Below are 26,363 nucleotides of genomic sequence, written 5' to 3'. Positions count from 1 at the left end.
TAGTAAATCACATTTTATGGGTTAGTCTTCTAATGTTTGTCAAAAACAACTTTTTGGTGCACAAGTCACTATTTTAACACTTTATTAAAACAAAAAATTGTTAAAACCATAACTAATGCTACAAAGAAATATTTTATGAGAACAATAACCACACAAATAAAACCTAATGCCATTCACTGCACGATTTGTCAGTCACTCAATTTTCTGCTCTACTCACACATTTGTGCAGTTACGACAATATACGACCACATTAAAATATCTGCACCCACCATTATCCAAGTACTTCACGAAAGAGTGGTCGGAGATGCTGGTGTCAAAGTTGGCCATGAGCGGAGCGACGTACTGCGTCGCAGCCAGCCAAGAGTGGATGAAGTCGCCCATGTAGACGAACCCACCCGTCGCCACTGTCACATTGCGCACCGGGTGCCCATAGAATGGGAAGTCGAAGGACAGCTGCACCGTCTGGAAGGCAACCACAGACTGTCACATACAGTAGCTCGGGAACAGAACCTTTACAATCTGCAATAAAACTGATTATATTAAGTCAGCACTAATTTTTATAATAATTTTTAACACCATATTTACCGAAGTATATGAGGACCCCCCATTTTTTCTTAAGAGGGTTGTTGAGAATAATTCTGACAAATTAAAATTCCAAACTGCTATACTGACAAAGTACAGGCTTGAAAGTTAACACTGTACCTATTCTAAACCGATGCCATTTATTGACTGTCTACGTTTTGATAAGCCAAGGGGAAATAAAACAAACAAAAGGAAATGGTTTACGTTAATTTTTATCTTTACCCTTTTTGCTTAGTAAGCCTGTTGTCAGTGGTATCCCTGTGTTTAATCATCATTATCCTAATAGCGGATATTGAATTTAATTGATGAAAGGAGAAAATCTATAAAAAAGCAGCAAATGAATCAGGTGAAAAGGAATAAAAAACGTCTCAAAAATTAGATCGACAAGGAGTGCAAAATGGCTAAGTAGGGAGAGCTTGAGGACATACGTAAGGACGTAGAAGTATATATCACTAGGGGTAAGTTAGGTGCCGCTTACAGGAAAATTAAGGAGACCTTTGGAGAAAGGAGAATCACCTGTACAAATATCAAGAACTCGGACAGAAAACCAGTTCTAAGCAAAGAAGGAAAAGCAGAAAGGTGGAAGGAGTATATAGAGGGTCTAGACAAGGGTGAGGGCAATATTATGGAAATGAAAGAGGACATAGGTGAAGATGAAATGGGGAGATATGATATTGAGAGCAGAATTTGACAGAGCACTGAAAGATCTAACTCGAAACAAGGCCCCGGCAGTAGACAACCTTCCATTTGAATTACTGATAGCCTTGAGAGAGCCAGCCACAACAAAACCAATCCATCTGGTGAGCAAGATGTAAGAGGCAGGCGAAATACCCTCAAACTTCAAGAAGAATATACACTCCTGGAAATGGAAAAAAGAACACATTGACACCGGTTTGTCAGACCCACCATACTTGCTCCGGACACTGCGAGAGGGCTGTACAAGCAATGATCACACGCACGGCACAGCGGACACACCAGGAACCGCGGTGTTGGCCGTCGAATGGCGCTAGCTGCGCAGCATTTGTGCACCGCCGCCGTCAGTGTCAGCCAGTTTGCCGTGGCATACGGAGCTCCATCGCAGTCTTTAACACTGGTAGCATGCCGCGACAGCGTGGACGTGAACCGTATGTGCAGTTGACGGACTTTGAGCGAGGGCGTATAGTGGGCATGCGGGAGGCCGGGTGGACGTACCGCCGAATTGCTCAACACGTGGGGCGTGAGGTCTCCACAGTACATCGATGTTGTCGCCAGTGGTCGGCGGAAGGTGCACGTGCCCGTCGACCTGGGACTGGACCGCAGCGACGCACGGATGCACGCCAAGACCGTAGGATCCTACGCAGTGCCGTAGGGGACCGCACCGCCACTTCCCAGCAAATTAGGGACACTGTTGCTCATGGGGTATCGGCGAGGACCATTCGCAACCGTCTCCATGAAGCTGGGCTACGGTCCCGCACACCGTTAGGCCGTCTTCCGCTCACACCCCAACATAGTGCAGCCCGCCTCCAGTGGTGTCGCGACAGGCGTGAATGGAGGGACGAATGGAGACATGTCGTCTTCAGCGATGAGAGTCGCTTCTGCCTTGGTGCCAATGATGGTCGTATGCGTGTTTGGCGCCGTGCAGGTGAGCGCCACAATCAGGACTGCATACGACCGAGGCACACAGGGCCAACACCCGGCATCATGGTGTGGGGAGCGATCTCCTACATAGGCCGTACACCACTGGTGATCGTCGAGGGGACACTGAATAGTGCAAGGTACATCCAAACCGTCATCGAACCCATCGTTCTACCATTCCTAGACCGGCAAGGGAACCTGCTGTTCCAATAGGGCAATGCACGTCTGCATGTATCCCGTGCCACCCAACGTGCTCTAGAAGGTGTAAGTCAACTACCCTGGCCAGCAAGATCTCCGGATCTGTCCCCCATTGAGCATGTTTGGGACTGGATGAAGCGTCCTCTCACGCGGTCTGCACGTCCAGCACGAACGCTGGTCCAACTGAGGCGCCAGGTGGAAATGGCATGGCAAGCCGTTCCACAGGACTACATCCAGCATCTCTACGATCGTCTCCATGGGAGAATAGCAGCCTGCATTGCTGCGAAAGGTGGATATACACTGTACTAGTGCCGACATTGTGCATGCTCTGTTGCCTGTGTCTATGTGCCTGTGGTTCTGTCAGTGTGATCATGTGATGTATCTGACCCCAGGAATGTGTCAATAAAGTTTCCCCTTCCTGGGACAATGAATTCACGGTGTTCTTATTTCAATTTCCAGGAGTGTAATAATCCCAATCCCAAAGAAAGCAGGTGTTGACAGGTGTGAAAATTACTGAACAATCAGTTTAATAAGTCACGGCTGCAAAATACTAATGCGAATTCTTTACAGACGAATGGAAGAACTTGTAGACGCCGACCTTGGGGAAGATCAGTTTGGATTCCATAGAAATATTGGAACACCTGAGGCAATACTGACACTACGACTTATCTTAGAAAATAGATTAAGGAAAGGCAAACCTACATTTCTAACACTTGTAAGACTTAGAGAAAGCTTTTGACAATGTTTACTCAAATACTCCATTTCAAATTCTGAAGGTGGCAGGGGAAAATACAGGGAGCGAAAGGCTATTTACAATTTGTACAAAAACCAGATGGCAGTTATAAGAGTCGAGGGACATGAAAGGGAAGCAGTGGTTGGGAAGGGAGTGAGACAGTGTAATCTCCCCACAGAAAATTACCCTCTACCACGCAATAATTAATAATGGTCAATCAAATCATCCACAATTATTCACTTTTGAAAAGTATCTGATAGGATTTTTTAGTAATATATGCGTCGACAGCTCGTCGACGCCAAGGTATTTTTCTAGTACGTTTATTCTTTGGAACAACAGAGGTCATTATAGAGGGAGAAAGGATCAGCTTCGGAAGTATCGTTGGGGAGATTGTCGGATTGCTAAAAGAGATATATTTACTCTTCTTCGCGCTAAAACGAGCTATGAACGTTTGTGCCGCTAGCGTGATAGATCAAGAGAAAGAAAAACTTGTAAAGTAAATTATATGAGACTTGAAATCCACAGAAAACGGAACATGTACGGAGATGGATTCAATATACAATTTTCCTCAGAAATAAGGTTTGTGACCATTTTATTCTAGAGTGAATGACGAATGAGTTCTCTGTCTGAATCATTGATGATTGTCTGGGCCCTGTAATTAATTGGGAAGTTTCAGCTGTGACGAAGAGAGCCTGCAATCTCTGAGTTTTTATAAATCGTCCACATCTGAAATTTTAGATCTGTCGTAAACTGAACGAATTGTTCAAACGATCGATTTTCCCAACTGAATGCAGCGCTTAATAATAATAACAAATGTAAAGATCTTTTCCAGCAAGCCAGCCGCTGAATATTAAGACGAAGGGCTCCACCAGAGATTCTACTAGGCTGATTTCACGTAAATAATATATTTAAACTGTACACAGATAAAGGACAGAGAGAGAGAGCGAATGAAATTCTAAAAATTACTCAGAATCCTCCATTAGCATAATTGTTTGTCTGTCTTTTCACGGATCAGCCTCCATATAAACCACGAAGCCCTGACTTTATTGTACCGATTTATGTGTGAGAGTGAAGGAGTAACAAAGGCGACAGATACACCTCTGTACAGACAAAACATTACACCAAGTTAGCGGCAAGCTGCATTCACATAGACTTTCATCATTTACAAAAGTAGAGAGAATTCATTATAATGGCCAATCCGTGACAGGACACGTTTTTGGACGTTGTTTAAATAATTTTGTTCTCTGTTTCATGTGAACTACGACGAGACAACTTAACTTGGAAAAGAGAAGAAATACTCGCAGTCAAATTAAGTGGATCTACAAATTAAAGCAGCACGCTGGGCGCAGAGAAAAGGCCAGATCTATAATTTTTTATTAAAGCTTGCTAGTATTGAGGAAGTAGACGTAGATTTGAACATTTACTAATTGTGTTCATGCCAGATGTAGTTGATTGACCTGCCCTAGTTGCATTTACCTGTGTAAGTACTATAAGAAAGTAGCCACAGAAGCATTCTTGTGTGAAGGGAGATATATACATATTGACGATAGAACATTTATATGGTTTTAACTAGGGCAATGTTTAAGATGAGTCAAGCAGAGCAGAGCAACACGCAACAGCCTTCAGCTGTTAGCACTGAGAATAATGATGTAGTAAGAAGTGTTGTAGAACCGATCGCTACAGATAGCGCAATAGAACGCCCGGTAGACACGGCTGGAGATGTAACAGCAAGTACGCAACATGGATTAGATCCATTGGTAATTATCATGAGGCAGATGCAGATGTTAAGTGAGAGCATGAATAATATGAAAACCGACATTAACGCGAAACTAGCCTCAGTTACTGAAGGGCAAGAAAATCTGAAAATTGACATTAATGCGAAGTTAGCCTCAGTTACTGAGGGGCAGGAGAATTTGAAAACCGACATTAACGCGAAGTTCGCCTCAGTTAATGAAGGGCAAAATGATTTGAATGCGAAACTAGCCTCAGTTACCGAGGGGCAAAATGATTTGAATACGAAATTAGCCTCAGTTACGGAAGGGCAGGAAAATCTGAAAGCTGAGATTAAGCAGCAGTTACACGACAGTTTTTCCGAATTAGAGCAGCGGATAGAGGCAAAGACAAAAGAACTTAAAAGATCAGGCCGAAGAGACGGAACGAAAATTAACTGCACAAATAGAATTGGTGAAAGCTCAATGTGAGGAATCTACTAACCGCGTACGTGTAGAAATGAAGGAGTATGTGGCTATTAAGATAGATACCGTACGCGAACAGATGGAAATGGTTCCGCAATTAGTACAAAAGCAAGATGCCATGTCATGTGCAATTGCGCAACTTCCTGAATTGGCACGTACGCAGACTAACCTAAAGGAAAGTGTTGAACATCTGACAGAACGTCAAGACGTTATAGACCACCAAATTAATGTATTAACGGGTAAATTATCCGAAATCACATTAGAAAACAAAAGGCTAATGTGTGAAAACGTTGAGCAAAATGTTAAAGCAGCATTCCAGAGTCTATGTGGCAAACAGGAAGAGAATTTGTTTGCGAAAGGACTTGAGGAAGTGCGACAGCAGTTAGGTGCTGATCTCGAGCACTGGAAACAAACGATAGAGTCGATACGCGTTTCACAACAAGGCTCAGAACAAATGAATACAGGCCAGCAGCAGAAGTTGGCGGCGACTATAGAGCCAGTTACTGCACATTCGCACACAATACCGACTTGTGTAAGTAACTCTAATATTAAATTGCCACGAGCTAGTTGCTTGCGTGAAGTTTTATCTGACGGAGATTACGAAAGTCTTTGCCATGCCGAAGAAAAAATGATAAAGCATCGGCAATTTCAGATTTTTAACACTGACAAAACGGGGGTCCATCCGATCGTTTTTATTCGAAGTTTTAGAGGAGTGCTACCCAGAAATTGGTCGGAGTGGCAGAAGATCAGTTTCGTTACGTGGTATATACAAGGTTCGGGGGCGATCTGGGCCTCAGACATGACTTCTGTTTGCTCGACCTATGACGATTTTGAGAAAGCGTTTTTAGCAAAATTCTGGTCAGAAGGGGTACAGGAACGCCTAAGGCAGGAGGTGCTCTACCCAGAGCCTTTCTCTTTTTCAAAGGGAAGCCTTAGGAAGTATTTTGAAAAATATATAAATAAAACTAGATATTGGGACAGACCTATGCCCTTGCCAGACATAATAAACATACTTAACGCAAGACTACCAACTAACATCCGGAATCAATTAATTTACGGGAACGATAAAGACTTGGTGTCGTTCCTCACGACGTTAGATCATATAGACATTATAGAAGAGAACAACCAGAAAGCCCGTAACAACAGATTCCAATATAGGGAGATAGAACCTCCGCCAAATGGTAGGCAAGGGAACGCACAGAGATCGATAAATAGTGGAGAAACCCCTCAAAATCTCAATAATAATACCGGCAATAGTCTTGTGAGGGGCTATCCAAGGAACAACAGGAATGGGAAACGATATAATCCCGTATGGGGGAACGAAAGGAATTTCAGACCGCAAGCCTGGAACAATAACAGTAATAGAAAGTGGAACCAACCGGGGGGAATAAACTCAAATAACCAACATCAGTGGGGACGGACATCTACGAATCAACCGGTAATTACCGAAGTGACGGACGATGTCAACCACCAGGCGAATCAAAATCCAACAAACTTGTAAGGACCCACTCGTGCCCCGGAGGAGCGGTCAACAATTGGTTGAGGGGCAACAGGATATGTGTACCCATGCTAACGTATAATGATGGACGATTACTGGCAGATGAATTGACCGAGGACTTAGAACTCCAAGATGAGGATAAGGAACAGGTGGCAGTAGCCGAAGTGCAAGTCATTTTGGAGACTGTACCTATAGTGGCGGTTTTAGACACAGCTGCAACCACGAATGTTATTTCGGAGGCTCTATTCAACAAGATCAGAAATATACGACTAGTACCAATTTTTCCAGTTCAAAATTGTAGAATAATAGGCGCCATTGGGGCTAGATCGGCTAATGTAAAAGTGCAGTCACTCCTTAGTGTAGAAGTCGGAAATGTAGCAATATTAAGCACATTCCTTGTTGTGAAAAATTTGGTGGTAGACTGCATTATCGGAGTCGACAGCCTACGTCAATACGGATGCAGAATAGATTTTAAAACAGGAAAAATTGGGTTAAATGTAAATAAACAAGAAATTGAGTTGGACTTGTTGAAAAAAGAAAGCCTTACCAGAAAATATAATAGTGGGATCAGTGTGCAAGTAATCAGGACTGCACAAAATTCTAAACCGCACGTAAATAATGAGGTCCAAGTTAAAGGAGATTTCGGTCAATTAGTGTATGAGAAGTTAAATGAATCTGACTGCATTATTGAAGATCAGAAGAAGCAGCTCAAAGAATTATTATTAGCGTATGAAAACGTGTTTGATGAAAGGCCAGGAGTTATTAAGGGATACATATGCCATCTCTACGTTAAGCCACACGAAACGTATTGTAGAACTTTCTATCCTGTTCCCTGGAGGTTAAAGGCTCAAGTTTAAAAAGAAATAGATCGCATGTGGAAATGGGGTTTGATCGAACCCTCTACAAGCCCATACTGCTCCCCATTGTTGGTCGTGCCAAAAGCAAATGGGACTGTGAGACTGGTACTCGACGCCAGAGAAATAAATAAAATCATAATTCCAGTGAGAACACATCCGGAAAACATAGATGAACTGATACAACGGTTCCAGGATGTCCAATATTTGACCAGCATTGATTTGCGGAGTTCTTATTGGCAGGTCAAGCTGGATGAGTTATCAAGGAAATATACAGCTTTCATTTATGCCGGAAGAAGTTACCAATTTACTGTAGTTCCTTTCGGACTCAACATTAGTGCTGGAATCTTTATAGCAGCTCTAGATTATGCACTAGGCCCAGAACTAAGAAGCAGGATAACAGTATTTGTTGATGATATGCTTATTGCATCGAAGACCTGGGAGGAGCATATTACCTTACTGAGTCGGGTGTTGGACGTGTTCAAAACCATGGGAATAACTGCTAACCTACAGAAATCCCATTTTGCACTAAACAGAATCAAGTTCCTGGGGCATATAATTGACGCAAAGGGAATTTTACCAACCAAGGAGAAGCTAATTGCGATTAGTAAGTTTCCAACACCAAGAAATAGGAGGCAATTAAAAGGGTTTATGGGTCTTGCCTCATTTTTTAGAAGATTTGTAACGAATCAGGCCATGAATGCAGCAGCTCTAAATAGTTTGCTGAAGAAGGATGTGCCCTGGCTCTGGACATTAGAGTGTCAAGAAGCATTCAAAGAGATAAAGAAGCAATTAGTAAATGCACCGCTTTTGTACCATCCGGACATGCAAGAGGAATTTTACTTGTCAACAGATTCGTCAAATGTGGGTCTTGGAGCGTGCCTTTTCCAAGTACGCAAGATAAATGGACAGCTTACCTTTTGTCCTATTGCGTTTGCTAGTCGTGTTTTGTCCAACTGTGAACGAACTTACACAACGACAGAATTAGAGGCTCTTGCGGTCGTCTGGGGATTTAAAAAATTTCATTATTATTTATATGGGTCGAAGACTATCGTATACTGCGATCACCAATCATTAACATTTTTACAAACATGTAAACTGTTACACCCCAGACTGGCTAGATGGACGCTCGCTCTGCAACAATACCAGTTTAAGATCGTACATGTCTCAGGGCAGCAAAACATTATTGCTGACGCTCTATCAAGGTCACCGCTGGGTTTAACAAAAGAGATTGAAGTAAATAATTCCTCAGAATTCCCTGTATTGCTGCTGCAGGAAAATCCATTTAAAACGTACTACGTCAATTTGTGTGTGCATATGGCCCAGTTACAGAAAAAGGATGCTCAATGGGGAAGTGTCATTCAAAGGTTACAACAGCAACCTTCGGATCAGATGGCAAATTATTACAGGCTGGTAAATGGCGTATTATTTTTCCGCTGTGGAAGGCCAAACAAAGTCCGTTGGTGTGTTTGTATACCTGAAGCGCAAATAGAGAAACTTGTATGGTTCACTCATTTAACCTGGGGACATTTCGGTGCGACAAAATGTGCAGACAAGATAAGTGGGTACTGTTATTTTCCCAACATAAAGCGCAGAGTGCATGAGGTCTTAAAGAGATGCATAATCTGTCAAAAAACAAAGCCGGATTCAAAAGGGACTAAGCATCCATTATGCTCTATATTAGTACAAGAACCAAAAGAATTAATTTCGTGCGATCTGTGTGGACCGTTACCTACTTCAAGAGGTGGTGTTAAATATGTGCTGGCATTTCTCGATGTGTGTACGAAATACGTAAAGCTATACCCGATAAAGGCGGCTACAGCCAAAGTAATTGTATTAAGATTGATAAGGGATTACCTTCCACATGTTGGTACACCTAAGGCAATCATAACAGACAATGCTAAAATATTCACGGGACTCCGATGGAAGCAGACTTTGTCTCAAGTCGGTGTGAAACACATATTAACATCATTTTACCACCCACAAGGCAATTTGGTTGAGAGGATTTTTAGAGAATTCAATCGATTTATGAGGACGTATTGCCATAATAAGCAAACTGCGTGGGCAAATTATGTGGAAGAGTTTGAGCAGATATACAATAACATGCCCCACTCCTCAACTGGATATACACCTCGTGAATTGATGTTCGAAGCAAAAGAGGAGAACTTCTGGACTGACCATATCCCCAAAACTCAGGAAACTGAGATGCCTTGGGAAGAAAAAATAAGACAAGCTATCATAAATATGACGAAAAAGGCTGATCAAAGAAAACAACGATATGACAAATTAATCAAAAGGGTACAGACATACCATGTCGGAGAGAAGGTACTAGTGAAACGACATACCAAATCATCCGTAATAAAGAAAAGTATAAAGAAATGGGAGTTACTATATACTGGACCATACATTATCCTACAAATTCCGAATCCGGGGGCTTATCTGTTAGCATACCCGGGATCGAACAAAATAAAAGGGTTATTTTCTCATAACGACTTAAAAAAATATAATGAAGATTAGAAGATAGTGAGGAATGGTGTTCCGAGTGACAGAAATGAACGCTCGTAAAAAACATAACAATAAACTGTGTGTGTAGTGATAGAAACCTTTAAATTGAAATAGTTAATCAGTGACATAGAGTATAGAAATAGTGACTAACTATTATTATCGAGTGTTGTAAAGAAGATAGTGGAGATAGGCTTCACCTGTGGTTTGGGTGAACATAGAACTTTAGCATTGCTAATGTCATCCAGAATGATTAAGGATCTAACTGACATTCAAGAAGAATGAAATGTTTCCCGCAAATGACGCTGAATAATCAAAAGAGGTTCCGAGTGAATATTCATATATAATCTCATGTGAACACTTACATGTGTAAACGTGTGAAGGGATGTGTTGTGGCAGTGAATTGTGAGTGACGGTTAACGCCGCAAAGATAATTTCCCGCGCAAAACAGTTGACGTCGGCGTGAGAGTAAAAATCGATATAGACGATACAGATATGCTTTGTAAGAGACTCGCACCAAACGCGAGGATAAACTGATTCATGTTGAACTTTAAAAAGAATAGGTGTTATAATTAGAAGTTAAAGAGTTTTTAATTTATTAATGAATGATTAAAGAAAGTAATATTCATAGAATTAGGAGTTATTTAATGGTTCGTGTTCGTTTGGGAATTTTGTGTGAAAAAATCCATTTCCATATATGAGCATGGATGAACGCCGTATGAATCAGAGAGTAAATGAAAGAAGTGAATCCGCATTCCTCAATGCTAATAACTTTTACATTTCAGCACTCAAGCGAAGAAATATATGTATTTAGAATAAAAAGTTTTGAGTATAGCTAAATTATATGACTTATCAAGGAAATATGAATTATGTCTTGGTATAAAATGAACTACACTTTCCATTATTCGATGATTTGAATCCAAAATCTATAGTAAGTTACATGAATCCTTTAAATTACGAAGAACAAATCAGGGATAGAAAATGTGTTAGAACTTTTGGACTTATAAGCACAAGTGGGGAGGCAAAGTCAAAAGGAGTATTCAAACGAGAATAAATCGGATGATGCTTTTGGCAACATCATTTGTTAATGGTTGAATTCCTTGAAGTACGTCGTAACAAAAAGGATCCATGAAGCCATAAGGATTTTGCTTTCAAAAAGGAGAATCTTGGACGGTGCAACCTAACCAGTTCTCTTACAGGAAGAGTTTCCCTTTTGGTCATTGCTAATTCTTTTGGAATGAATGTTGCATGTAAATTCGAGTATCCCTGTTCCTTCTACTCTTCCCATTGTGGGCCACGTAGAAGATCAACTACAAAGGGGGCCGCGTAGAAGACCGACTGCAAATGTGGACGTCGGGGACATGCAAGACCCGGGGGAGTTTAGCACCGCAAGATATTGTACTAGGAACAGGATTGTAAAACGAGAATTCACGTTATTTATTGTAAAACATTTTGTTTTGCTAGAGGCACAAACCACTCTTCTCCAAATCGTGATACAAATTGATCCCTGTCTTTCCTTTAGCTATGAATTTCAAAATTATATTTTTTTTTTTTCTTCTATAGGCTTTCCTATCTTCTATGTACCGTAGGCTGGGGGTCTAAGCTTAAGAGGTTTTCCAAGGTTTCCCTGCTTAAGAAAGTTCCCGAATGGGTAGACCCTGACATCAGTTCATGAAAGATCATCTTCCTTGGTAGTGCACAGCAAACATAACACCTAGATGCACGTAAAAGCAATACAGCCGCGGTACCTGTCTCTTCATTTCTTCTGTCTTCAACATTTCTTTTCTTCGTCTGTCTCAAACATAATATTCTCTTTCAGTCGGAGGACTGACAATCATCACTTCCGGGTTATCCACGCCAATAGATAGCTAGCGAAGTGTGTTCGATGAATAAAAATTGAGCTCACAAACTTCGCTCGCTGCGAGGGGCATTGTAATCTCCCCACGGAAAAGTACCCTCTACCACGCAATAATTAATAATGGTCAATCAAATCATCCACAATTATTCACTTTTGAAAAGTATCTGGTAGGATTTTTTAGTAATATATGCGTCGACTGCTCGTCGACGCCAAGGTATTTTTCTAATACGTTTATTCTTTGGAACAACAGAGGTACAGATATGTATGCTCCATGGTCATTATAGAGGGAGAAAGGATCAGCTTCGGAAGTACCGTTGGGGAGATTGTCGGATTGCTAAAAAGAGATATATTTACTCTTCTTCGCGCTAATACGAGCTAGGAACGTTTGTGCCGCTAGTGTGATAGATCAAGAGAAAGAAAAACTTGTAAAGTAAATTATATGAGACTTGAAATCCACAGAAAACGGAACATGTACGGAGATGGATTCAATATACAATTTTCCTCAGAAATAAGGTTTGTGACCATTTTATTCTAGAGTGAATGACGAATGAGTTCTCTGTCTGAATCATTGATGATTGTCTGGGCCCTGTAATTAATTGGGAAGTTTCAGCTGTGACGAAGAGAGCCTGCAATCTCTGAGTTTTTATAAATCGTCCACATCTGAAATTTTAGATCTGTCGTAAACTGAACGAATTGTTCAAACGATCGATTTTCCCAACTGAATGCAGCGCTTAATAATAACAACAAATGTTAAGATCTTTTCCAGCAAGCCAGCCGCTGAATATTAAGACGAAGGGCTCCACCAGAGATTCTACTAGGCTGATTTCACGTAAATAATATATTTAAACTGTACACAGATAAAGGACAGAGAGAGAGAGAGAGCGAATGAAATTCTAAAAATTACTCAGAATCCTCCATTAGCATAATTGTTTGTCTGTCTTTTCACGGATCAGCCTCCATATAAACCACGAAGCCCTGACTTTATTGTACCGATTTATGTGCGAGAGTGAAGGAGTAACAAAGGCGACAGATACACCTCTGTACAGACAAAACATTACACCAAGTTAGCGGCAAGCTGCATTCACATAGACTTTCATCATTTACAAAAGTAGAGAGAATTCATTATAACAGGATTGTAGCCTGTCCCCGATGTTATTGAATCTGTATACTGAGCAAGCCGTAAAGGAAACAAAAGAAAAATTTGGAGTCAGAATTAAAATCCATGGAGAAGAAATAAAAACTGAGGTTCGCCGATGACATTTTGTAATTCTGTCAGAGACAGCATAGGACTTTGAAGATCTGTTGAACGGAATGGACAGTGTCTTGAGAGGAGGATATAAGATGAACATCAACAAAAGCAAAACGAGGATAATGGAATGTAGTCGAATTAAATCAGTTGATGCAGAGGGAATTAGATTAGGAAATGAGACGCTTAAAGTAGTAGATGAGTTTAGCTATTTGGGGAGCAAAATAACTGATGATGGTCGAAGTAGAGGGGATATAAAATGCAGACTCGCAATGGCAAGGAAAGCATTTCTGAAGAAGAGAAATTTGTTAATATTGAGTATAGATTTAAGTGTCAGGAAGCCGTTTCTGGAAGTATTTGTTTGGAGTGTAGCCATGAATGGAAGTGAAACATGGACAATAAATAGTTTAGACAAGAAGAGAATAGAAGCTTTCGAAATGTGATGCTACAGAAGAATGCTGAAGATTAGATGGGTAGATCACATAACTAATGAGGAGGTATTGAATAGAATTGGGGAGAAGAGAAGTTTGTGGCACAACTTGACTAGAAGTAGGGACCGGTTGGTAGGACATGTTCTGAGACATCGAGGGATCACCAATTTAGTATTGGAGGGCAGCGTGGAGGGTAAAAGTCGTAGAGGGAGACCAGTAGATGAATACACTAAGTAGATTCAGAAGAACGTAGGTTGCAGTAGGTACTGGGAGACGAAGAGGCTTGCACAGGATAGAGTAGCATGGAGAGCTGCATCAAACCAGTCTCAGGACTGAAGACCACAACAACAACAACAACAACAACAACAACAACAACAACAAAAACATGGTGAAAAGAAAGTATGCTGAAACAGTGAAGTGCAGCAATGCTCTTGCCTGTACATAAAAAGAACAACAAAGCTGACTGCGGGAATTATAGAGGAATTGCACTGATCTGTATAGTATATAAAGTATTAGGAAAAAAATCATGGCTTGGCGGTTAAGAACATATGTAGAAGAGTATCTAGGGGACTACTAGTGTCGTTTCAGAACTAACAGATCCATTAGAAGTAAGATTTTCACTATCAGACAGATCCTTGAAAAATGTTATGAGCATAACATCGATGTCCACCAGCTGTTCATCGATTTTAAACACGCTTATGATAGTATCAAAAGGAATCGACTTTGGAAGGCAATACAAGAGAAAGGAGTCCCTAACAAATTGACAAGATTGTTTCAAAGGACTTTGAAAAGAACAATATGCGAAGAAAACATCGAGGGCACTTTACCGAAGCCATCTGAAGTAAACCAAGGACTGAGGCAGGGTGATGTGCTCTACACTATTCTGTTCAATGTCGCCTTTGAGAGAGTAACGCGAAAGACACAAAGCAACAACCCTGGGGGAGCACTGTTTAATAGAGTGGCTCAGGAGCTTGCATGTGCGGATGACTTTGATTTGTTATCCAGGAGGAAAGAGGACCTGGAAGAAAAGCTTGAAAAAGCAGAAAGATATTGTGCAGATGGGGCTGACCATTAATCAGTCAAAGAGCAAGTAATGTTAACATCTAGGAAAAGATACAGTGAAGGAGAAAGTAGCACGACTTTGAATGGAGGAAAATATGAACGCTGCGAGAGCTGTAAATATCTCGGGTCACTGGTAACTGAGAATAATGATAAGAGAGACGAAATACATGCAAGGATTGCAGCTGGTAACAGGAGCTACTTTGCACTGGTTGAAGTGTTTACAGCAAGTAGCCTTAGTAGGAATCTGAAGCTGACACTGTATCCAGTAGGTAGACCTGTGGTGATGTATGGTTCAAAGAGACCTGGACTATGACACGAAATTAGGAGTTGTTGCTAAGATGGGAAGGGAAGATACTTAGGAAAATCTATGGGGCAGTGAATGATGGGGTTTTTTGGAGAATCAGAATTAGTAAGGAGATCAGAGAGTTGTACAACAAACCAGATATCACGACAGGAAAAGAGTAATGGACTACGTTTGTTGGGACATGTAGAAAGAAAGGTGGAGAACAACAACACAGTAAAGGAAGTTTTTGAAGGAAAACCTGGTGGACGTTGCATAAGGGGCAGGCCGAGGACCAGATGGCTAGACAAAGTGAATGACGACTTGAGAAGGATGGTCCGAGTTAGAAGATGCAGAGCCAAGGCAGACAGCAGAGAAGAGTGGGCAGTGGTTGTCTGGAAGGCTAAGGCCCTACAAGGGCTGTAGTGCCAAGGAGTAAGTAAGTAAGTAAGAAAGTAAGTAAGTAAGAAAGAGCAGTAATATTTGCTGTTATCAACACCCAAGATCCAAAAATCATCTAAGTTAAAGAAGAACTACCAGGTGTACCAGTATGAAATGAGTTTTTTGTGAAAATGAAACACTAATTTTGAATTGAAAAGTAAAAACATTTTATTCAAAGTACTGACCATTGCTTTCTATACATTTTGACCACCTTTCTGGCAATTTGTGGACACCACACCAATAGAAATGTTCGTCTTTTGAAGCAAACCAGACACCCAATTTTCGACTCCTCCGTATGAATCTAAGTGTTCCTCAGCCAATGTGTGTCCCATTGATGAAAACAAATGGTAGTTGGAAGGGACCAAGTCTGGTGAATACGGCGGGTCGGGTAGCAGCTCCCAGCCGAGTGTTTTGATTCTATCCTGAACCAGTTTTGCTTTGTGTGCAGGTGCATTGTCGTGTAAAAAAATTACTTTGCCATGTGTTCTGGACCATTCTGGTCTTTTTTCGATCAATGCATGGTTCAAATTGATCATCTGTTGTCTGTAGCGATTAGTATTCAAAGTTTCACCGGGTTTTAGAAGCTCGTGATACACCACACCTTTCTGATCCCACCAAACGCAGAGCATTGTCTTCTTGCCGAATCGATCTGGTTTTGCAGTCGATGTTGACGGTTGTCCCAGATTAACCAATGATCTTTCCTGTTTCGGATTCTTAAAATAAATCCATTTTTCATCGCCAGTAACAATTCGATGCAAAACTGATTTTCTTTCGTGTCTTTGAAACAAAATTTGACAAATGGTTTTTCGGTTTTCCATCTGTCTTTGATCCAATTCGTGTGACACCCATTTTCCACACTTTTGAATCTTTCCCATAGCTTTCAAATGGTCAGAAATTGTTTGTTGTGTAACATTTAGCATTGCTGCCATTTGCTTCTGACTCAAAGTATCATCTTCATCCAATATTGCTTGCATCTTGATGTCTTCGAACTTTTTTGGCGGTCTTCCACGTTCTTAATTTCTTACATCAAAATCATTATTTCTGAACCGTTGAAACCATCTTTTGCACGTTGCTTCTGATAGAGCACGACCACCGTATGCCTCGACAAGCATTCGATGCGACTCTGCAGCATTACTTTTCAAATGAAAACAAAAAATTAATGCTTTCCGCAAATCATCACTTTCTGGTACAAAATTGGACATTGTTAACACGATGAAAACATATGTTGTTTGTTCGATGACTTGATGTATACTAAATATCTTTGACAGATGTCATACCAACCAAAAAAAAAAAAAAATTAAGGCTCGTTCACAACAAATGTTCCCTATCGACACATTTGTATCTTAACACACATTTCATACTGGTACACCTAGTAAATGTCTACAACAGAAGAAAAAGACAATTGCATTTCAGCGGATTCCATCTCACTGTTACTTGGATGGCAATAAAAATGCTTTTCTAGTAAAAAGGACACAAAAATTAAGAGAAAAAAAGGAAACTCCATGATCTGGCACCGAAGACCACACAATAATCGACTGATTGGAAAAACTAAGATGTAATACCTTGCAGTGAAACTGCATTATTAACAAACACATTTAATACTCAAAACATTCTAAAAATGCTTTTGTGAGGGAAAGAGTTGCAAAAACCTCATGTACGAGTTGGTAGTGCCTGATGGACCACTTTTAAAGAGAAGCAGTGACCATATTCCACTTGACTAGTGGACACAATTGATTAACCACCCATCTGTCCAAGATCATCCTGCCATATGCAGAGTGCAGTATGTGTCACAAATTTGATTAGATCAGGAGCAAAGAACATGTCGAAGAGTGTACAAAATTAAGCCACTGCAATTCAGACTTAACAACATTGTACTGGGAAGCAAGAAGCCAAATGACCGTATGCCAATAATACATCATATCAGTGGGAATCTCTAGAAACAGAGCCTGCCGACTGATGCATCCCCACCTACGAGCAGTCACAGTATTGGGCAGAATCAGCCGACGACACCTATTCACGTTATTATGTCGACGTCCGGTACGAGGCGAGCCGGCGTCGTACTTACGCTGGCCCGGCGGTGCGACTGTGACAGCATGGGGTTGACGTGCACTTCCTTACGGTTGGCCAACTCCATCCACAGCTTGTGCGCCAGTGCCGCATCCGTCACTGTCGTGCTGTTGTAGTACAGGTGGTGATCCTGAACAAACATCAAGACGAGTTCAGCAGATGCTCCAAACAAACACCTTGCTATACTTAGCCACAACTAACTTCTGTCCAGCATAAAGAAAATAAAAGTCACACACTTGACTGAAATGTGTAATGTAGCTAAATGGTACGGTATAAAACCCAGGGCGATGCCTTGGACTTTGGAGATAAGTGAAATCTTTACACTAAGTTGCATAAGTGCAGAAGTTTCAATTGTTACGTTGCTTGCTTTCTGGACGAGTAACCAACTTTTTATGACATTAAGTGCATAACAAACAGCTGCAATAAATTCATGGAAGGACTGTACTATAAACAAAAAGTATGTTAAACCAAATGTAAACACACACTGGGAACATTCTTAGCAATTTTAATGTAAAAATTGGATTATTTAGACATACTGATTTCAGGCAAGTTGTGACAGTCAGTCAAGTTAAAATCTAATCTGTTTTATGAAAGCATATAAATTTCAACTGTAAGTTTAATTATGTACAAGTTAAACAACACACAGAAAAATCTGCAATTGCTGTATGTTATATAAGGACAGGTGCTAGTAGCCACGTTTGGCCAGTCTTTAATCAATTTTGTGGGCAGTAAATCCACGTCAGTTTTATCAGGGATTTGATACCATAAAAATGCATTTCGTTGCATTTCGACTACATTATTCGTTGGTGAACACTTAATGACAGAGCCCAGATGATATTTTAAATATAACTCTAGTAAAACTGAGTGACACACCTCAAAATCTGTGACAATTGCCATGTTAAGCAACTGAAACACAGCAACAAAAGCTGGTCACATTTTAAATGTGACTACTACATGAGGGTCAGTTCAAAATCTTCCCATGCAGAATTATTTGCCTTGCTGTAAATATGTGTACTTTGTAGCTTCTCCAGGTACCTCCCATCTCCAAACCTTGAATAGCTTTTATTAACCACCTGAAAATGACAGCATTCCAGAAGCAATGAAATATGAGGCGAGCTGTATGCTGCCCAAAACAAAGAAAAGTGGAATAGTTCCTTTGCTCTAACAATTTAAATAAATACTTTTTATTCACCTTCTTATTTCTTTCACATGAACTGAAATGATCTCATGGCATTATTGCCTAGCAAATGCCAATTTGCATTGTGCAACTCCCTGGACTAAATCTTTCTAAACTGACAGAAAAAAAAGAGGGAGAAAGAGACAGAAAATCAAATCGCCAAGGAGGATTGTGTGCTGTGTGACAGAGCCAGTACGCATGTTTTTCTGTCTGAAAAATGGTGTCTATTCAAATTTCACACCATTTGCATACGAGTGGCATGAATAGTGCTATTGAGGACGTAAATCAGGTTTGCTTCAAATACCCACTATAACCGTTGTGATCATTAGTTACCTTTAAGATTGGACAGGGGTGAGAGTTGATGTCAGTAAGGAATCCCTTTAAGGTAACAAAGATGCCATTATCGACACCTCGCCAAGTTTAAATCGGGTCGTGTAGTAGAGCTAAGAGAAAGTGGACGTTCCTTCAGCGACGTAACAAACACTTGGCGGGAGTATAGCCACTGTACGTGACTTCTGGCAGCAGTGGTTACGAGAATCTACTGTCGCAAGGAGAATGCCACGTGGCACTAGCGAGAGGGAAAACCGTCACATTCTGCACGTGGCTCTGTCACATTGTAACGCATCTGCGGCGGCAATTTGAGCAGCGGTTGGCGCCACAGTGACAGCAAATTGTTACAAATCTGTTACTTCGAGGGCAACTCTCAGCCAAACACCATATAATATGAAACTTCCTGGCAGATTAAAACTGTGTGCCCGACCGAGACTCGAACTCGGGACCTTTGCCTTTCGCGGGCAAGTGCTCTACCACTGAGCTACCGAAGCACGACTCACGACCGGTACTCACAGCTTTACTTCTGCCAGTACCTCGTCTCCTACCTTCCAAACTTTACAGAAGCTCTCCTGCGAAACTTGCAGAACTAGCACTCCTGAAAGAAAGGATATTGCGGAGACATGGCTTAGCCACAGCCTGGGGGATGTTTCCAGAATGAGATTTTCACTCTGCAGCGGAGTGTGCGCTGATATGACACTTCTTGGCAGATTAAAACTGTGTGCCCGCGAAAGGCAAAGGTCCCGAGTTCGAGTCTCGGTCGGGCACACAGTTTTAATCTGCCAGGAAGTTTCATATCAGCGCACACTCCGCTGCAGAGTGAAATTCTCATTCTGGAACCATATAATATGCACCACCACCATTTGCGACTTCACTGGTGTCAAGTGAGAGCTCGCTGAAGGGCGCGGTGGAGGCCTGTCGTGTTTCCTGATAAAAGTTGGTTCTACCTCAATGCCAGTAATTGTCGTGTTTTTAGGAGGGGTCAGTTGAAGGCTTGCAACCAACCGGACCGGGTGCAAGACACACTGGGACTGTACCTGGAGTTATGGTCTGGGGTGCGATTTCATACGACAGAAGGAACACACTCGTGATTACGCCATGCACACCGACTGCAAATCTGTACCAGGGTGTACATGCGGACAAGGCTAAAAATTCTTGGGATTTTCCCAGCATTCCCGGTTAAAACTACACTTCCCCCCCCCCCCTGGCGAAATTCCACTTTTTCCTGAGTGAAAGTATATTTTTTTTCGCGTTTTAAGTAACAACATACTTTCCCTCAGAGCTGCAAAAGACATCAATTCTTTGAATAATCAATGTCTTATTCACTGAATAGAAGTTACCGACACTTTACGGAGGGGGAGGGGGGGGGGGGGACTTTTATAAAGATCTTTGATGCTACAGCGATTCAAGAATTTCTGCGTAAATTCTAGGACCACTCAAGTCTTCTACCGTCTCGGACACACGATATTCTAGATACGAGTGTGGGATGGTAAAATCCTACCTACTGCGCGGCAGGTTTAAAATCAGTCGCTGCGGTGGTCGAACGGCACCGATAATTACTTGTTGGGCAATCCCTAGATGTTTTACAGGAAGACACATGGAGTTTTTATGTCGCTCTGTGCTTATTGTGTCACTGGCTATTGTTAATTATAAAATTACTATGGTAGACTCTTTAATCAGCCTTGTTAAAGGCAAGACGTATTTTCAGACACTTTTTCTGAAAGTCATGGTATCTAAGCACTTACTTTTGAATGTAGAACAATTTGTTTCTAATGTTTGACAGTACGAGGTACTTACAGAAAGTTACATATGTATACTGAAAGTGTGGATTATATTGTACATGAAGGTCAAATACATAGTTGACTGACGAAAAGGAAAGTTTGTATGCCTACTCATTTTATAAGTAGAGAGAGTCTTGGATGTTCCTTTACCTAGCATTATTCAACAGGGAATTAGTCCATAGAGTTTCCAGCAGCCAGCTCTGCCGTAAAGAAGAGTGGCTGCAAATCCCAAGTAAGTCATCTCGTAAAGAAGTGTGAAGTCTGTCACTTTCACACTTTAAATGTATCACAAAACGTTAGAATACATGACAAAATTTACAGTGCACGTTTTTGTACTACGAAAGTGTAAACACAAATTCCACCAAGTACAGCACGGGAGCTTCCAAAGCACTTCAATAGAGATTACGATGCATTTTTGTCAGCCAATTACAGATATAGTCAGAGCACAAGTCATGTGACATAGTTAGGTAATAGCAACATCACTGTTAAGCAGTGTGGATGCAGAAATAAGCAAAGCTAATGATTTAAAGTAATATACACACTGCATAGCTGCAACAAAAGCTAAGCTTTCACATATAATATTAGTTGTCAAAAAGTTTTTGCTGGTTTTTTCCCCCCAATGAAGTGGTTAGGCAGAATTGTAAGAGCACAGCTTGGACTGCAGCTGCTGAATATTTCTGCACAATTATAAATTTCACTGCTGTGCATCGAACATTGCATGTGTTACCTGGCTGGATTTTCTGCTCTAGGGAAAAGTAAGTGCTTGACGGAACATATATGCAATCACATGTGAAATTTCTCAAGAACTCACTTAGCATTCTTTTAAGGATAATTAAACTTTTGCCATCATTATTGTATAATTTGTAATCTGTAGAAGAATTCAAGTAAATATGAAGAACTAGCCTTGAAACTGTCTTTTTAGCGTGTGTTACCCTTTACTATACATCAAACACAAAGGTACCAGTAAATTTTACGTAATGGCATAAATGGCTGGTCTTTTGGCCATAAAATTTTTCTGAGAGGCTGGTCGTAAGTGTTGAGTTTTGAATGAGATCCAACACTGCGTGATTCAATAAATTTATCACACATTCTCACAAGTAACATAATTCATCTTGAGTAAAAGGAAATTTAGCTTTAAGTACCACTTCTCAAACCACCATTTGCAATAACCTGTTAGAAATGTAAACAGTTGTGAGTCATGCTTATCAAGAGCAGTTTGTTGTATTGCAGAGTCTTCATCACAGTCATTGAAACGAGGCTAATGAGAAAGACATATCGAAAGCACTTCTTTGCAACTGAAGTTTTATTTTTGTGTTATTCTCTCATTTTATTGCTGCAGTATTATTTTGAAGTAGCAGGCTAAACCAAAATACTTTGTTAGATTATCAGTTCTGAACACTCAAAATTTAAAATAAATTAACTGAAAACTAAAACAATGAAAAATTCCCAGAATTCTAAAAAATTCCCCATTTTTCCTGGGTTTCTCCTATATGAAAAAATTCCACAGTTATTCCAAGATTTTCCAGGACATATACACCATGCATGCATCAATTTGGTGATACAACCTGCTAAGCTGCCATTTGTGAACAGCATTTTTTCCAACAGGATAATGCTTGCATGCATACCACTGTTGTGAGGGGGCAGTGCATGTTCATGGTCGTGATTCGTGCACTCTGGCATCAATGTAGGTTAGTTTCCACTTGATGTGGAAGATGGGTTCATGTTGTACATTAACAATTGACAGTTAAGAAATTTATGGAATTGTTTGTATCATGTTTACAATTTTATTTACAAAATTTATATTGTCCTTAAGAAGCAAGAATTTATAACTTACAACCTTTTAACAACGTAACGTAACATTTGATATTTGCAGAAATATTTGTTTTGGAAATGAAATCGAACAGTGAATATAAGATCTTTGTATCCTCTTAGAAGTAACACCACCTATGTATGCTGGGTGATTCCACAATGATGATACAATTTTTCAGTGATGATGGACAAGGGTAAAACTATAAATTTGAGGTAAAGGACCCTGGTCCAGAATCGACTGGGTCAGATATTTTAAACGAAAATCGTTCTGATACCTCTAACAGTGGAATAGATGCATCAGTTCTGTTGTAGCTAAAATTGCGAGACAGGCACCATTCTGAGATGTTAGGATGGGCGAAAGCAAGAAAAAGAATGTACCGTAAACATGGGCAGTACACGATGTGTGTCTCACAGTAGCGAAGCTGAACAAGTGGTCATATCTCTTACAGAATGCACTTTAGAGCTCATGTTTGCTGGACTTTTTTCTTGTTTTGGACCATACTACCACCTTTGAAAGTGGTCTACCCTATACCTTAGCAACAACAATATAAGTACGCGTATTGCACTATCACAGGAATAAGAACAATTTTCACTTATAACTTTCAGCTAGGTATAGTGTCCCTTACCTCAGATTGGTACATTTACCCTTCCCCATAATCCTTGAAAATTGATATGACGGAATTATCCTGTATGTGGAAATGTGACACCTTTACGTTTGAATATTCTGACCTCTTTCAATTTTGTTGACAAATGCACTGAGACATTAAAAATTTGTACATACACACAAATATATCTACAAATCCTACACCTAACAACAATGTAACTATGCTGGAAATCCCAAGCAATTCTCTTGTTTGTCATAGTTTTATAAAAATTGTAGCCACAATGTGCAACACTTTAATATGCCTAAGCTTTCTTACGGGACGCCATACATTAAAAAGAAAAAAGACCTCTATATTTTAACATATTGTTAACACCTTCCTACACCAGCCTTTGAATAGGTCCTGTGAATAATGTCACAGGGTGCTCTGATTAATCAGTCACTATTCAGAAACCGTAAAGCCAGTCTAATAGGACACTCTTCAGGGTGTGTGTTACTGACTAATTTTGTAATAGTAAAGCAATTTGTGACCCGCAGGCTGATCACAGTCAAAAAAAGGCAATATACGCATTTTCACTGGAAATTCACTTCAGCATTGTCACCTTCGTTATTAAAATTGTTTGAGCAGCTCCTCACACATCATCTACTGGACACAAAATGAAGATGACAATCGAGGCAGTAATGTCACTATTTGCTGTATGAAGAAAGGAAAGGTGCCTAGGGATTCTAAGCCCTACAATGAAAATAGTTGAAGTAAGAAGCAAAGTAACAGGACATAAGCTATAAAATTGTTTGAAGGATGTTTGCGAAAGAAGTCAATTATCCCAAATGGAAAAAATTCTGCAGTTGTCTTCTACTTTCTTGTCAAGGAGAACAACGCACAAATTACAAACCATCTGCCTTCTCTCCATAATGAAAGACACAATCACTACTATCACCACCAACTGCGTACAACAAAAACCATTGTATTTTAATAAAGCAGAGGTAGCTCCATACATTGATACAATACAAAGTGTTATATGAAAGTCATGATCAAAATCACAGAATTCCAGCAGGAATTGCTTTATTTGGCACTGATACATTTCGGATAAGCTTTTGACTGTTTCAACAAAATCTGTACTGGCCAATGATTCAACTGGTGTTAGTGTACTGATGAATCTATACACATCAGTTCTACGACAACCATTTGACTCCATCAGGACTGTGGAAATATCACAATTCAATGAGGAATCAAGTGTAGAAATTTGGTATCATCTACGGCCCTACACCCTTGCACCAACTTTTTGGTGTTTTAAAGTGGCAAAAGGAGGAGGAATATACAGTAGGCAAAATATACATAACAACATTGTCCTCTTTGCTTTTAGAAAAAGAGGATCTTTCATTCATAGTTTAAATTTGGTAAGGTGAATTTTAAAGTAGCCCTCAAAGTGAATTACATTAAGACTAAAATAATGCACAATTACCAATACCATAAAGGAGATCACATAAATTAACAATGAAGTTGTGGAACCATCTCCTAACAGGTTTTATGTAGGTCCGTTAAAGTCAATGACTTTATGATCAGGAAACAAACCAAACCAAAGATAAAAAATGGTTCAAGTGATACTGACAGGTAAATACAGTTTTCTGAACAGTGTCTGATCATAAACTAGCCATTTCAGAAAAAAACGTCAGTTTGTACCATTATTCTTGGTTTATGGCAGTGAGATCTCCATTTTTATTGTGGAACCCACAAGAAACAGACTGGCAGCACATCTAACCCTCGTGTCCCTATACAAGAAAGCCTTCATCATTTCTCATCCTATTTAGCTGACTTTTCATCAGCTCCCTCTCAATTTACCTGACTCAACTTTTAATCAGCTTTCTACAATTCCACATGACTAAACAAATTCTTCATAAGCTTCCAATTACACCAGGACAAACCAACACAAATTTTTGTCAGCTTTGAATGACCTCACTCTTCCACTCCAACATTTTGCCACATTCCACCCCCCACCCCTCCCCCCAAAGCAACCAAACTTCTCATTAGCTTCCATGACCCACCCACACAATCTACTTTTCATAAGCTTCCAACCTTAATAATCCAAGTTTTCACCAGATCCCACCACTAAACCCACCTACCCCAACCAAATTAACTTTCTGTCAGCTTTCACTATCTAACCCAACCAACCTAATTTTTCCATCAGTTTATAACACTATTCAACTGTTAGATACAATCCTCTTTTCCCCAGCCTCCCATTAGCCAGTCGTCGCTCCTCCTGACCAGAACATTTAAACGTTCCCCGTTTTCGGGAGGGATGTCCAAACCGAAAGCAGATTCTTACCTCGTCGGTGCGGCTGATGTTGTGGCTCTTGAAGGTCTGGTTGGTGAAGATCTGCGGGTAGCGGTCCGGGTCGTTGCTGTCGTCTGCACTCGTAGCCGCCTCTGTCTCCGTAACGGTGCCTGAAATGTCTCTTGGGGGCTGGCCGCCTGTCGCCGGGACAGGACGACCTGCCGCACCTGCAGCCGCCGCCGCCGTCGCTGTCGACGTCTGCGTCGGCAGGATCGCGGTGGGCGCTGGGCTCTGGGCTGACGTCGCGCCACCGTCGCCACTGCGGGCGCCGGAGACGGCAGTGGCCACTGTGGGGGCGGGGGGTGCGCCGGACGGCACGGTGCTGCCGCTCGGGTCGGTGGCGGAGGTGGCCAGGGTGGTCGTCACGTTCCCCGTCGCGTTCCCCATCTCCGTCACATTGGCGGCCGTGGGAGCGGGACCCGCTACAGACAGCGTGCAGAAAACCGCAAGTGTCAGGACACTACAATACAGTACGTGTGATTAAAGCTAGCACAGGCACGTGCTTAAAGCTCTTGCAACGGACATGAAAGCCAATGTAGACATCACGTTTTCCAACATAAAAACAGGAATTTCACAGAGAGGGGGACTACCGAGACAAAGCTGTAATCCGATGTGGCCGATTTTTGCGGCAAGGTGAGTAAGGTGGCCGAGGAGATGCAAGATTGCTTTCTGCATCACAAGTAGAACTTACGAAATGCCATACAGAATAACGTTGTCTGCAGCTGAAAACCGTATTTAATGTGCTGTTTCAAAAAATTGGCACACAGTCAG

At 41.0% G+C, this 26,363-nt stretch overlaps 1 protein-coding gene across 2 annotated transcripts in view; it reads right to left on the bottom strand.

Moving 5' to 3' along the window:
- LOC126213034 (plexin domain-containing protein 1) overlaps positions 1-26,363 on the bottom strand; it is a 486,122-nt gene that overhangs the window by 57,793 nt on the left and 401,966 nt on the right. For both annotated transcript variants that reach the window (XM_049940603.1, XM_049940604.1), the window contains 3 exons: positions 25,584-26,014; positions 17,560-17,691; positions 270-462 (listed from right to left, as the gene is read on the bottom strand). In XM_049940603.1, the coding sequence (XP_049796560.1) occupies positions 270-462; positions 17,560-17,691; positions 25,584-26,014 (756 nt within the window). The remainder of the gene's footprint in view (positions 1-269; positions 463-17,559; positions 17,692-25,583; positions 26,015-26,363) is intronic.

This window comes from Schistocerca nitens, chromosome 11 (assembly GCF_023898315.1).
Source record: "Schistocerca nitens isolate TAMUIC-IGC-003100 chromosome 11, iqSchNite1.1, whole genome shotgun sequence".
Lineage (NCBI taxonomy): Eukaryota > Metazoa > Arthropoda > Insecta > Orthoptera > Acrididae > Schistocerca > Schistocerca nitens.
The sequence above is the reverse complement of the archived record's forward strand: the minus strand, read 5'-3'. Positions and strand labels throughout refer to the sequence as shown.